Raw genomic sequence first — 15,588 nt, forward strand, 5'->3', positions numbered from 1 at the left:
AGCAGATGCTGATGGTCAGCCTGTGTTGTTTATGGTTTATTGGATTCTGGGTTGGGCAGGTCTAGCATGACCATTAGGACTAAGGTGATCAACAGTGTGGAACTTTAAGGGCACCAAATTACAAATCATTTTGTATGATTGCTTTCTTTACTAACAAATAAAGAGTTAGGCTGCATGGCATACACAGAGATCAAACCATAAATCTGGAATTCTCTCCAGACTCCTTCCTGGAACTATCATACCAAAACATCACAGAATTCATGTAGAAACTACCTGAATAAGGAAAATAGTGGACTTACATTGAGAGTTAAAAGAGGCTCATATACGATGTCCGGTACAGGTGTTCCTTTTTTGGTGAATTCTAATGGACACTGAAGATATGTGAAATTATACTCGATCTGTAGAAGATAACAATTTTTAAAAATTGCAGTCTAGCATAGGCCCCCAAAGTCCTTCTTAACACATTAAATATGCAACCCTATCATTCTGCTGAAAATTAAGTGATTCAAATAAAGTTGAGCCATTTAACCTGAAGAAAAATAAATAAGCTATTCTGTATTAATTTCAAAAAATAAATGTGCCAACAGGGTATTTGATTCCTTTCTAATAACTCTCTAGTTGTGGGGAAAAATGCCTTCTAGAAAGACCACTTAGCTCTTTTAGAATTTCATTCTTCAGGCAATATTACACAAGAAAATATAAAGATATAAATAATAAGGCTAAATAAAACTGTTAGAAACAATTAAATCATGAGAGAAAACTGAAGATCCAAGGGAAAAATTATCTCATAAGTAGATAATATAATAATATGAGAAATGAAGACAATTACCATCTTTTGAGATTCTGGAGTTCTAGTAACATTATTTTTACTATTCCTTAAAGAGTTAAAATGCATTTCAAGTTATTATGATAAAATAAACTTACATGGTAGTCTTGGGAGGACTTGTCTTCTGTGGAGGGCATCACGCAAAAATCTAAAAGTACCTTTGAGAGAAAAAGACTGGCAAAGCTATTGGGCAGGAGACTAGATCCAAGACGGAATTTGGTCCCATTTCTAAAATAATACCCACGATATTACCTTCCCCTTCCTTTGCTTCTTGTACCTCAACGTCTTGTACACTATGATCTAAGTCATTCAGGAAAAAAGTCTAAAACATGAAGAATTAACACGTACCACTGCATGCCTCAGCAACACCAAGTGATATAGAAAAATACGCACCTGAGAATGAAATTGCATTTACTAAATTTTAGGTAAGAAATATTCCATTTGCTTTGCCTAAAACTTGATGTCTTTCTGGGTTCCTAGAAAATATGTGGATGATTGAGGATTCCTTTGCTTAGCATTTTCTAGTGATAACTTAATTGTCTCTAACCGAGACCTTCCAGCTGAGTCCTGAGTTCTTCCCACAGTCTAGGTTGCTTCTTCTGTATCTGATCCTGTACCTGATCCTGGAATATTATGTTTGCTTCTGTACCTGGCTTACTGAGCAACACTGACAAAGTTCACATCCAAAGTGGTGTGGACAGGATGTTAGGCCACGGATATTATAATGACAAACAGTTGGACGCCCTCGAGATGCTCAGTTAAGGGAGAAATCACTTAAGAGTTAAGCGTTAGATCCTCCCCTGGGAAGTGTAGGGACAGATATTTTGTGGGGGTTCCTGTCTACTACATAAACAATTTGAGTAACCCCAAATCTGTGTGCTTGGACCTTTCTGGTGGCCCCAAATCATGATCCTGAGAAAGAAATTCTGCCCAGTCAGTCTGCCCTCCTGAAACCAGATGTGGACACAAAGCCCCAGGTAACCCCATTAATGGGTCCCTTAGAGTTCCTGGGACATCTGGTCGACCCCACCTGCAGGACACAACAGTAGAGGGTTAGACAGCACCCTGAAGGGGAGACACAGGAACTCAAGCCCCACTGGGAGGGCATGCCTGTCCTGGCTGGTCTCAAGCACCAAGGCAACTTAAAAATGTTGAGGCAGTCTCTGTTGATCTTGACCCAGCAGCAGTACTAGGAGTCATAACAGACATCATGAAAAAGAAAGACAAGTCCAGTCAATTGTGCTGTGCAAGGAAGAACCAGACACAGGCCTGGCTATTACAGTTTGAAAGCTTTGTAATAACCAGCGTAGGCAAACTGAAGGCTGGGCTACCAGAGGAAGGGGAGGGTCATGGGGGAAGGATTGTGTTTATTATACAAATATGTGATGTGAGGCTAAACTAAAAGACTTTTAATTCCCCCTAGTTAAAAAAAAAATTCATAATATGAAAATAATACCAAGTCATTATAGAAAATGAACTAGAAAATATATAGTAACATGAAGAAGAAAAGAAAAACCAAATCATAATCACAACTGTAATTCCTATTAGCATTTTGGAATAATTTCTATGTTTTCCATATGTGAATATTTATAACTTTTTACTATTCATAATGCTGCAGGAAGCATCATTGCATATAAATCTTTCTGTACATCTGATTATTCATTAGGACAGATCCAAACAACTGGAATTACTGAGTGACAAAATCTGAAATCATGTTTGCAACTAATAGATGCAAATTTGAAACAATCACATGCATGCCCCCAAACCCCCACATCTAGAGGCTTTATTCAGCTGGCAACCTCCACTAGTGCTCTCTGCTCTAGACTTGGATTGTTTGAATAAAAAAAATATGTTTAACATATTTTCCTACATTGCACGTAACCACTAACAGGATTTTTTAATCCAAGTAGGTCCTTCTCAAATTTGTTGGCTAGATTCCCTTGTAGCCTATATAAAACTAGACGCTTAACTTTAAAGATGGAAATTACTATGTTTAGGTTGTAATTACAACAATAAATCTTCACATTTTATTACATGCCAAGCATATACCCAAAGGATTTTTGTTTTTAGAACTTACTTTCATGCATTCAGGGAGGTATTCTACCAGTTCTATAACGGGACATCTATTGGTAGGAGAACAATGATTAAAAACCTTGAAACATTCTCCCCATCTGTAAAAAAATAATAAACACAATTCTTAAACTTTCTGTTGTGTGCAACAACAGAACTACCAGTTGAAATTCGAGATTATTATGTTTAGGAGAAACTGATTGGTTCCAATGGAATCAATATGTGAACTGAAATCAATCCAATAGAGTCCTTGTTCATTCATGGAAATTAGAAATGTGTGCAAATTCAAGGATGGCTGTTATAATCACTGTTCTGACTCTTTATCTAAATGCCTTTTCAAGAAGGTAGGTTTTGACCTTGATTTCCCCCTGAAGTCATGAAGGGGCATTACTTTCAAAGCTGGTCATGCTGTATGGAGATACCCACATTCACAAACATACAACAGCAACATAGTACTGGGAGCATGACACTTTACCTTTAACCCAGGCACACATCATGTATTGAATTAAACTACAAAGTAACATGTGTCAGGGCTTCCCAGGGGCTCAGTGGTAAAGAATCTGCCTGCCAAGCGGGAGACAGTGGGTTCGGTCCCTGTGTTGGGAAGATCCCCTGGAGAAGGGAATGGCAATCCATTCCAGTATTGTTGCCTGGGAAATCACGTGGACAGAGGAGCCTGGTGGGCTACAGTTCATTGGGTTGCAAAAGAGCAGGACATGACTGCACAACTAAATAAGAACAACATGTATTAAGTACATTAATAAGCACGGGCTCTGTGAGAACATCACAGATTTGCATCTTTCTTTACTGCCATCTGGTTGGACAGGATAAGGAGATGTTTATGATACCAAGAATGAAAGAAATCTATAACAGGAAGTAAAAAAGAGCCCATTTATCTCCAAGATCCTATCTTTGTAATAGGAGGCTAGTTCTAAAAGCTACCCAGACATATTTTCTGTTAACCCTATCAGTAAAGTCCATCTAGGATATCTGTACCATCAATAGAAAACTCCAGGTTGCACTGATGAGTGCTTCTAAGGAAATGGGCCAGGGGACCTGGAGACTTCCCATGCTCCAAAACACAGGCTTGGTCTGCTATGAATATGAGATTGCTCATCTCTGAGTCCACTACTGGGGGACACTGGGCCTTGGTGAGAATCGATCTGTGATGACTAATACATAGAACAGATTATGTTTGAGACATGGGACAAACTACCCTCCAACTTCATCATTAAAACTCCTTAGAGTACAGTTTAAAAAAACCCACAGCCACACAATATCATGGGCTAAAGGAAATTTCATTTCCTGGCACTGGTAACAATAGGGATTTACCTTGGAGAATATTTTCACCAACATCCAGTTTGGGGGTTTCCATTGGGCAGGAGAGCTTCAGGCAAGTTCAGGTGAGTCAGGGCAGAGTTAGCCTGAGAAGACCATGGTGCCACAGACTACAGACACCTGACCCCTGGGAGCCTCACAAGAGTGCTGTGAAGTGGGTCTGTGCTCCCATCACTTAGAAATGGAAACTGAAGACCAGAGAGTTTAAGCAACTCTTTGGGTGTCTGTGGTCACTCAAAGAGTTCATTAAAAACTTTAGGGAAACAACTGACATTTTAAAATGTTGACTTTTGCATCTGTCTCTAAGGCAAGGGAAATAAAAGCAAAAATAAATAGGACCTAATGAAACTTAAAAGTGTTTTCACAGCAAAGGACATCATTGACAAAAAGACAACCTACTGCATGGAAGAAAAGATTTTCAAATGATATGATGCAGCTCATATAATTCAACATCAAAAAACAAACAACCTGATTTTAAAAAATGGACAGAAGACCTCTATAGACATTTTCCCAAAGAAGACAAATAGATAGCCACCGGGCACATGGAAAGATGCTGCTAATCATCAGAGAAATGCAAATTCAAACTACAGTGAAATATCACCTCATACCTGTCAGAATGGCTATTGTCAACAAGAACACATATAACAAATGGTGGCGAGGATGTGGAGAAGAGGGAACCCTCATACATTGTTGGTAGGAATGTTAATTGGTACAGTCACTATGGGGGTGCTTCAGAAAGCTAAAACTAGAACTACCATATGATGAAGTAAGTCCACTCCTGGGTTTATAGGTATACAGGATATATAATCCTAAGGAAAAATAAAAACACTAACTCAAAAATATACATGTACCACAGTGTTCAAAGCAGCATTATTTACAGTTGCCAAGGTATGGAAGCAACCTGTGTCCATCAACAGATGAATGGATAAAGATGTGGTATATATATGTGTGTGTGTGTGTGTGTATATACATATAGATAGATAGATGTAATGGAATATTACTCAGCTGTAAGAAAGAATGAAATGTTGCCATTTATAACAACACATATGGACTTGGGAGGGTATTATGGTAAGAGAAATAAGTCAGAAAGACAAATGCTTTATGGTATCACTTATATGTGAACTAAAAATAAAACAAATTAGTGAATATTTTAAAAAAGAGAGACTCGTGGATATAGAGAATAAACCAGTGGTTACCAGGAGGGAGAAGGAAGAGGGGAAGAACAAAATAAGAGTAGGGGATTGGAGGTACAAACTACTATGTATCCAACAAATAAGCCACAAGGATATAATGTACAACATGGATTATAGGCAATATTTTAGAAAACTATAAATGGAATATAACCTTTAAAAATTGTGAATCACTGTGTTATACACCTGGAACTTACATAATATATTGCACATCAACTAAACCTCAATAAAAAAAAAGGAAAAATAAATAAAAATGGTGATCGACAGCTGAAACTTTGATTCTTTTTCTCCTCCTTCTTCCTCTCGGATTATCCCCAGTGCCGGAGGACACTAGATACTTGAGGGCAGGACGGCAGCGTACCTTTTGCTCCTGATGGTCGTGAGGACCACCTCCTTTCTCTTATTGTGGATTGCAACGTGCAGGAAGGAGGCCTGCTGCTTGTTCAGGACCACATCAGCATCGTAGCTCAGGAGCAGGGAGACGGCTTTGGCATGGCCCTCCCTCGCCGCAAAGTGAAGCGCGGTGTTCTTTCAGAGAAAACAGAACCCGGACAATCCAGTGACAAAGGCTACTCATCCTTTGGCTATTTTACAGCTTTGTTTCACTGTTGAATTGCTTAAGATATTATTAACAAAACTATTTAATGCAAAGAGTTAAAATTTGGGGCTCCCCCAGTGGCTCAGCGGTAAGGAATCTACCTGCCAATGCAGGAGACCTGGGTTTGATGCCTGATAGGGGAAAATCCTACGTGCCGTGGAGCAACAAAGCTCCTGCATCACAACTGCTGAGCCTGTGCCACCACTACGGAAACCACGCACCTAGAGCCTGTGCTCCACAAGAGAAGCCACCACAAGGAGAAGAAACCTGTGCACCACAACTGCAGAGTAGCCCCCGCTTGCCGCAGCTAGAGGGAAAAATCCATGCTCTTTCAAAGGTCTAGCACAGCCAAAAATAAAGTAAATTTTTAAAAAATCACAGGTTGATAAAAGGTTGCCAGTCTCTAGTTTTGCCACAAAAAGGCATTTTAAAAAGCAATGATAGTCCTCTAGGCTCTGTCATTTCGTGAAAGAACGTGCATTTCAATACTCATTCTCCAAAAAAGAATGAAGGACATTATAGTGGACTGAAGGACAGTCTTTCAAATCAAATATGCTTAGTTTTAGGGAAAACTTACCCCTGTTCTCTTCATTTCCCTTGGGTGAAAATTTTATCATCAATTCACGTGGGCCTGTAACAGGCCTCTGAGAGACTCACCAGCTGTCCTCAACATACATCCACCCCTTGGGGCTGTCTCCTTATTCTGTTCCCCTTTGACTCTTTCCTCACTAACAGTCTGCATAATAAGGGATAGTTAGGGAGTCTGGGATGGACATGTACACACTGCTATCTTTAAAATGGATAACTAACAAGGACCTAACAAGGACCTACCAGGAAACTCTGCTCAGTGTTATGTGACAGCCTGGATGGCAGGGGAGTTTGGGAGAGAATGAATACATGGATATGTATGGCTGAGTCCCTTTGCTCTCCAATTGAAGCCATCACAACATTGTTCATCAGCTGTACTCCAAAATAAAAGTACAGCTGTTCATCAGCTGTACTCCAAGTATACATGTCCATTCCAGACTCCCTAACTATCCCTTATTATGCAGACTGTTAGTGAGGAACCCAATATAGGTTCCCAATATAGGAACCCAAGAAGAGAAAAGAAGGTTTCTGGCAATGTTGGAAGGTTCCTCTATGCCAAGATTTGGGGTAGGTATGAGGAACACAGTACATACCCCTTCTTCATCTAGCCGATCTGTGCATTTCAAGTTAGTGTCAAGAATAACCTTCATGGTCTGAGTATACCCGCCCAAGGAAGCATGATGCAAAGCAGTCCAGCCATTGTGGTCACTGTTAAAGAAGAGAAAACGTGTGCATTTACCTTACAGATGAAAAGGGGAAGGACACCTCCCAATTGAAAGTGGGTCTGATGATCAGAGAAAACAAACCATACCTGAGATATTTGAGTTCTAGCAAGTAATTATGTATTGTTGTTATTGTGTTGCTAAGTTGTGTCAGACTCTGCAACCCCATGGACTGGAGCCCACCAGGCTCTTCTGTCCACGGGATTTTTCAGGCAAGAATACTGGAGTGAATTGCCATTTCCTTTTCCAGGGGATCTTCCCAACTCAAGGATCAAACCCACATCTCCTGCATTGGCAGGTGGATTCTTTAGCATCTGAGCCACCTGGGAAGCCCAAATATGTATTGCCTGGTTAATTAAACATGAGTTAATTTCAAGCTTAATTGGATGAGGGCCTCCCTGGTGGCTCAGATGATTAAGAATCCGCCTGCAATTCAGGAGACCCAGGTTCGATCCCTGGGTCGGAAAGATCCTTTGGAGAAGGTAATGGCTACACACTCCAGTATTCTTGCCTGGAGATTTCCATGGACAGTAGAGCCTGGTGGGCTGCAATCCATGGGTAAAAGTTGCAAACTCTCAGTTATAAGATAAATACTAGGGATGTGGTGTATGACATGAATAAATATAATTAAAACTGCTGTATGTTATAAATGAACATTAACAGAGTAAACCCTAAGAGTTCTGATCACAAAGAAAAATTTTTTTCTTTTTTTTTTCTTTTTCCATTTTTTGGTATCTGTATGAGATTAAGGGTGTTCGCTGAACTTACTGTGGTAACCCTTTCATGATACATGTGTTTTACCCCTTAAGCTTACACAGTGTCAATTATAATCTCAATAAAATTATAAAAGAAAATAAATAAAGTCTATAAACACATTATCAAACACTTCGGGTGAGTGAAACTGGAGTTAGCATGTCTGTGTCATACATATTTTCTTTAAGGCTGTAATGTACTTATACACACTATTTTCAATATTGCTTTATTCTTTCACTGAATATTGTATCAAAAATTTTCCATGATGGTGTTATTAGTCCTTGTGGTTACCATTCATGGCTAATAATAATAATGATGATCATTATAATAATAATATCATTATACAAAACATGGATAGAAGATGCTTAGCTTATTGCCACTTTTTTTTTCTAAAAGTTCAGGTCTAAAGAGATTGTTCCTCTCATACTCTCAAAAATTCTTACTTGATCCTTTAGGAAAATGTCTGTCTTTTCTCTCAGAAATTCAAGATATGAATACAGTGAACACTTGCCTTTTTTCCAAATTAGACATAGAAAAAAATGTGTGAGATACTGATACAATTTAATTTCAGGGCCAGTGAGTAACCGTATTAGGTGCAAGAGACACCTCGCTATTACAGTTATGACATAGTTATGCAAGAGCTCTTGTCTTCTGGGTTCACCTAGGGTCCCCTTTGCAAGTCTGTTGCCTGGTGTTCATTTGGAAGCAGGAAGGAGCTAAGCAGAACATTCATTTCACGGCTGCATCATTGCTGTGCTGGGGTTGGTACTCTGATAAAGAGATGTGTTTTTTAACATTAGCCTAATAAACTCTCTGCTACCATGTTGGTGCAATTAGAAATTAGCCCATCATACATCTATGAAACACTTCTGGGTTTTCCTTTTATTTTTACAAAGATGTCATTTAATGATGCCACTTTTTATTGTACTTAATTATTTTAACTTGGGCTTCCAGTGGCTCAGACAGTAAAGAGTCCACCTGCAATGCAAGAGACCTGGGTTCAATCCCTGAGTTGGGATGATCCCCTGGAGGAGGGCATGGCAACCCACTCCAGTACTCTTGCCTGGAGAATCCCCATGGACAGAGGAGCCTGGCGGTCTACAGCCCATGGGGTCACAAGGAGTCAGACATAACTGAGCAACTAAGCACAGCACATTTTAACTTGGTTTTGTTTCATGTGTTAGATTTCTTTTGTAGTGAAATTCAGGAAATTTTTATGTCTCATGTTGCAGCTTAAAGGAAGTTCTTCATGTCCATCAGTCATCATACTGAATGAGATGTAGAGTCTTTGATTTGTATAGCATGTGTGTGTGTGTCTGTAAAAACACACTGCCTTGTATCTGCCAAAACAGCTGATAGCATGATGAAGGTATATAGGAGAAGGGATATCTCAAAGATTCTGGAAATTACACAAAGCCACTTATTCTGTGACTCTGAACAAGGCCTTCAGCTCTATGAACCTCAGTGTTTTCAGTTGGAAATAATACTGACTTCCCTTTCAATATTTAATAAAGCATGTTATGTTTTGAGGATTAAGTGAAATGGGTAAAAGTACTTAGTGTGATTGAAAGGGAGATATTATAATCAAAAATAAAATATAAAAAAAGCCTGACAATGTCTAGCCAGTTACAAAGAAGATGTAAATATTGCAATCTTATATCCTCACCTGAGAAATAATGCGCCCTTTTTCAGAAGTAGCTGAACAACTTTATCATGCCCATTCTTTGCAGCCAGGTGGAGAGGAGTCATTCCGTGCAGGTCACCTTCATTCAAAAGCCTCGTGTCACTTATGTCTTGCAGGAGCCTCTGACAGGTATTGATACGCCCATAACTTGAAAGAAAAAAAGTTTGATATTTTCAAAGCAAATATTTAACAGAAAGAGGACATGCTTGTATGTCGCTTAAAGTGACCCTTACCTGGCTGCAAAATGCAGGGGTGATTTCTTATCTTTGCTTTTGGAATGAATGGACACATTAAAGTTGAGGAGGTTGTTTACAGAGACAGGGACCCCCTGTCGACATGCATAGTGCAGAGGGGTGCACCCATCATTGTCCTCGTCCATCACCAGCTCTTTTATATGTTGCATCTATGGGAAAGATGGATATTCTGAATATAACTCCGTGATGATGCTAACAGAGTTTTTCAACCTATTTTATAGGATAGTATGTTCTAACAAGGACCAATATATACACCTGAGTGGAAAGTATAAATAACCTTAAGGGTTATATACTAGGGACTTCCCAGGTGATGCTAGGGGTAAAGAACCTGCCTGCCAATGCAGGAGATGCAAGATATGTGAGTTCGATCCCTGGGTCGGGAAGATCCCCTGGAGAAGGAAATGGCAACCCACTCCAGTATTCTTGCCTGGGAAATCCCATGGACAGAGGAGTCTGGCAGGCTATAGTCCATGGGGTTGCAAAGAGTCGGACACAACTGAACAACTAAAAACACACACAAGGATACTAGAGTAAAATAAATGCAGATGAAGATGTGTGCTCTGTCTCCCTATAATGTGTATTACTGTATTAAAGGCGCTGAGAAGTCCTAAGAATAGGAAATGTATTTAATATTTTAAACCCAGCATTTTCCAAATTCTATTTGACCACAAACCAACCTTCTCATCTCTCCCTTCATTTCACCCCCCATGCCCAGCCCAATAATACTTAACCGCTTAATATTAATGTGCTCTGTTAGTCAAAATTAGCAAAACTGTTAAATTAGTGTCACTTTAAAAAAATGAATAAAATTAAATGAAATTAACATCACTTCATCTTTTAAATAAAAATCAAATGGCAAATGAGCAGCTTAAATCAATCCATAAACATTTTATATTTTAGATATTCAAATATATTTGACTCTTTAAGACACAGACTATATTAAAATCTATTAAAAAAGTATGATGCACTTCAAATGTACCTAACAGTCACTCAGTAAATATTAGTTGGTGAATATAAATATAGAGATAATGTTTTCAATTTGTCAACAAGCATGCTGAGTAGTTTTTCTTCATTGATTAGGAAGTGCTGCTAATTCACTCATGTACTTGACTTCTCAATTGATACACAATTCATAATGGTCCAAGAGTGAAGGAAAGGCATTCTATTATAGATAAGGACATATGGAAACTCTCCATAACTTAGAAAACAGTCCCAATGTAATTTATTATTATCATTATCATAATCATCACTGCTGCTGCTGCTGCTGCTAAGTCGCTTCAGTTGTGTCCAACTTTGTGCAACCCCATAGACGGCAGCCCACCAGCCTCCGCCGTCCCTGGGATTCTCCAGGCAAGAACACTGGAGTGGGTTGCCATTTCCTTCTCCAATGCGTGAAAGTGAAAAGTGAAAGTGAAGTCGCTCAGTCGTGCCCGACTCTTAGCGACCCCATGGACTGCAGCCCACCAGGCTCCTCCGTCCATGGGATTTTCCAGGCAAGAGTACTGGAGTGGGCTGCCATTGCCTTCTACTAAGTTGTAAATATTCAAATATGACATCTTTCTTTAAAAATAAAATTTAAATTCCAGACTCAGCCTTCAAAGGAATAAAAATCATAATAAATGAAATCACTTTACCCTCTATTGAACCCAACTCATTTTATGGAAATCCACACATATGTATTACCTGCAAAAACTCAGGATGCAAATTTTTTAATCCATAAGGCTGTTGAACAGTCAAATGCAAAAAATTACGTCCAAGATTATCTTTTATGTCCACACGGGCACCTAAAAAGCACAATATAAATATAACTCCTACTCATTTATTTAAAGCATAGCCTATGGTGGATTTTCAATGTAAGAAAATAAAAGACTGACTTAAAACTTTGCCAGTGTTTAAGTTAGAGAACTTTATTTAGGTAAGAAAACTAAACATGGTTTAAAATGTGTTTATCTTGCAGTGTGCATGTGTGTGTACAAGGGGTAGAGAATGTGTGATTTATTACATTATTTAATATATGAGGTCTCATCTTTTAACACATAAAATAGAATTATAGAGAGATTAGAGATCAAGGGAGAGGAGGTGAAGGTATCTCTTTTCTTCATTATCAGACTGGGTTAGTATCTAAAATGGGAACAGTTATAGCACCTACATCAGGTGGATTGGTTCACTGAGAGGATGCAGATAAAGTGTTTAGTGACATGCCTGGGATGTAGTCATCCCCTTACAAAGGTTATCAATTCTTGTTCTGAAGTTATCTTTCCAAGTATTATGCCCTACTGGGCTGAGAATTATTCTAGTTATGGGAAGTATCCCATTTGTGTTCACAGCACCTGGCCCACAGCCTGGCACACAGTAAATGGACACTGAGTGTTTAACCAACCGAGTAGCAGTTCTAAAGGCCTGGTTCAGCCCCTCTTAGTACCTTTAGAGAGGAGCAAATTTACAGTATTCCAGGATGCAGAAGCAGTTGCTAATAGAAGTGGAGACCGTCCTTCAGAATCGGTGATATCAATATCTGCTCCCTAAAATAAAACAAGTCATTCAACAAAGAGCCTATGAACAGACAAAACAGCTCACACTACAGTCTGTAACTTAGTGTTCATTCATTGGGACAGAATGTCCAAAATACAGCTAGCACTCACGCACATGACTGCTTGACATTTCCCCGTAATTCGTGTTGCATGAATCATAGAGAAAATCAAGGCATTATTCTCTAACTTCAACAACTGAAGTCTTTCTCACATGTTAATCTTTTGACTGACATCTGGCAGTAGATCTATCTTCCTGCCAAAATCATAAAATGTTGACCTATATCACTAGTTTAGTTCCCACTGTAAGAGAAGATTGTTAAATATCTGTGGTTAAAAAAAATCTAAGTTTATTTCATTTGTCATTTTAAAAGCATTCACAAGAAATCATTCACTTCTATCGCCAAGATAGTGGATCCTGGGAGCTCTCATCATAAGGAAAAAAAATTTTTGTAACTTTCATGGTGACAGATGGTAGCTGGACTTGCTGTGGTGGTCACTTTTCATTGTATACAAATACTGAATCATGCTCTACACCTGAAATTCACATAATAGTACATGTTAATTATAACTCATGAAAAAACAACTGTTCTCTTTTTAAAAACTCTACTTCATCTGAAACAGATGAACTGAAATAACTGAATTGTAATCATTCAAATCCTAAAGTAAAATTTTAGTCAAATGTTAAAAAATGTTTGCATTTAAGAAATCACATCTCATATATATATATTTCAAGGGAATAAGTTGGTATTTACCATTACATATTATGGTTATAATATTTGATATGACAAGAAACAAAAACTTTTTAAAAGTTCATGGAAAGAATTCTATCTTTTGCACAGGGTAATAAAAATAGCTTAAACTCCGACTGGGGCTAGGATCCTGTTCTTTTGGGACCCACTGAATACAGATGACAAGGGCAGCCTGATAGTGATCAGAGAGGTCCTGCCATCCTCTTACAGAAGAGAGGGCTATATTTGCAGGAAACTGTGAATAACAAAACTCTGGGCTATAATGAGTCTTCCAGGGATTCTCCTATGTAAATACCACAATTTCAATAGTTGCTATTGACAACAAGCACAGGTTAAATACTCCAAGCCAGACTCCATTCATTACTGATATGATGGGGCTTAAATAAATACATCATAGACTCATCTGTAGAAAGGGCTTACTAAAATTGAACCCAAAAGCTGACTGAGTGAAAAAGGTCTTGTGCTTTCACTTGTAACAAACCTTGGACAGTATTTTTAGTTCTTCATGTTTTCATTGTTTGAAAGCTGGCACGGAGGCAGCAGGGGTAGAAGATTATAATGGAAGGTGAAGGGCACACTTGCTTTCTGTCCCGCCTCCACCTGCAAGCCACTTGTACTGAAGAGGGGTTGACAGAGTCAACAAGCCTGACCCTTTCCCAGGACTGGGTCACAGGAGAGCATTCCTTGCCATGAACCTATCAACTCCCCACAAAAAATGCATTGATATGGGCATCAAAAGTATACTCTGGTACTTCTGGCTTCCTGGCAATGAGGTTTGGCCATTATGCATTCATATACAATATACCCTATTTGTGAATGTATCAAGTATCTTTTTTTCTTCTAGTTTTATTGAAATATAATTGACATGTTGTTGTTCAGTCGCTAAGTCATGGCCAACTCTTGGTGACCCCATGGACTGCAGCACTCCAGGCTACTCTGTTCTCCACTATTTCCCAGAGCTTGCTCAAATTCATGTCCATTGAATCAATGATGCTATCTAACCATTTCATCCTCCACCACCCTCTTCTCCTTTTGCCTTCAATCTTTCCCAGCATCAGGGTCTTTTCCAATGAGTTGGCTCTTCACATAAGGTGGCCAAGTATTGGAGCTTCAGCTTTAGCATCAGTTCTTCCAAGGTGGTTCAGACAGTAAAGAATTTTCCTGCAATGCAGGAGGCCCAGGTTTGACCCCTGGGTCGGGAATATCTCCTGGAAAAGAGAATGGCAACCCACTCCAGTATTCTTGCCTGGAAAATTCCATGGACAGAGGAGACTGGTGGGCTTACGGGGTCACAGAGAGTTGGACACGACTGAGTGACTAAAACCTTCATTTTCATAACTGACATATAGCACTGAATAAGTTTAAGGTGTGTGGCATAATAATTGGACTTACAGATATCATGTAGTGATTATCACAGTAAGCTTAGTGTACATCCCTCATCTCAGAGATACAAAATTAAAGACATAGAAAAAATTTTCAAAATGTTTTGCAAATGTATCAATCATCTTTTTGTAAACTCTTTTGCTTGTAGGCAAGAAATCAAAGAGAAAAACAACTATTGTATATTAATGCATATGTGTGGATTATAGAGCAATGGTACAGATGAACCTATTTGCAGGCAGGAATGAAGATGTAGAGAACAGATGTCTGGACACAGGGGTAGGAAAGGGTGGATGAACTGAGAGAATGGGATAGACATATATACTACCATGTGTAAAACAGCACAGGAACCTCAGCTTCGTGCTCTGTGGTGACCTAGATGGATGGGATGGGGGAATGGGAACCAAGAGGAGGAGGATGTGTGTATACTCGTAGCTGATTCACTTAATCATACAGCAGAAACTAACACAATATTGTGAAGCAAGTATAACCCAATTTTAAAAGTTTGATTGAATTTTGAAGATCCATGGTATGTAATTATATGATTTTTCAACCGTAAATAGTAATAAAAAATAAATCTGTCAAAGAAATAGTTACCACTGAAATTAAGTAGTCAGCTAGTTCATGGTGATCAAATAATGAGGCTCTGCAAAAAGAGAATTATAAGCATATTAAGGAACTATTGATATAAATATACACAATAAAGCTACTATTCAATATATTCAGAAAGTGAGTTTAAAGGATCATTGAATAACATGATAAAAGGCTAGAGAGTTAATAACCTTTCAAAATCTACAATTGGATTCTGATTAGGGTAACTTTTCAAGTAGGAGTAATAGAGAAAGATAAAATACATCACAAGATTTTCTTCCTCATCTTTCTGCAAACCTATTTTCTCCTTGTAA

The 15,588-nt window shown here is 38.7% G+C and overlaps 1 protein-coding gene across 1 annotated transcript in view; it reads right to left on the reverse strand.

Annotated features, from left to right (window-relative positions):
- The window catches only part of TRPA1 (transient receptor potential cation channel subfamily A member 1), a 55,550-nt gene that overhangs the window by 13,039 nt on the left and 26,923 nt on the right, over positions 1 to 15,588 (reverse strand). The window contains exons 8-17 of the mRNA XM_070802680.1: positions 15,281 to 15,329; positions 12,446 to 12,545; positions 11,707 to 11,807; positions 10,003 to 10,172; positions 9,752 to 9,916; positions 7,204 to 7,318; positions 5,786 to 5,952; positions 2,904 to 2,997; positions 925 to 984; positions 300 to 398 (exon numbers count right to left, since the gene is read on the reverse strand). Coding sequence (XP_070658781.1) covers positions 300 to 398; positions 925 to 984; positions 2,904 to 2,997; positions 5,786 to 5,952; positions 7,204 to 7,318; positions 9,752 to 9,916; positions 10,003 to 10,172; positions 11,707 to 11,807; positions 12,446 to 12,545; positions 15,281 to 15,329 — 1,120 coding nt within the window. The remainder of the gene's footprint in view (positions 1 to 299; positions 399 to 924; positions 985 to 2,903; positions 2,998 to 5,785; positions 5,953 to 7,203; positions 7,319 to 9,751; positions 9,917 to 10,002; positions 10,173 to 11,706; positions 11,808 to 12,445; positions 12,546 to 15,280; positions 15,330 to 15,588) is intronic.

This window comes from Bos indicus, chromosome 14 (genome assembly GCF_029378745.1).
Source record: "Bos indicus isolate NIAB-ARS_2022 breed Sahiwal x Tharparkar chromosome 14, NIAB-ARS_B.indTharparkar_mat_pri_1.0, whole genome shotgun sequence".
In the NCBI taxonomy this organism is placed as follows: Eukaryota; Metazoa; Chordata; class Mammalia; order Artiodactyla; family Bovidae; genus Bos; species Bos indicus.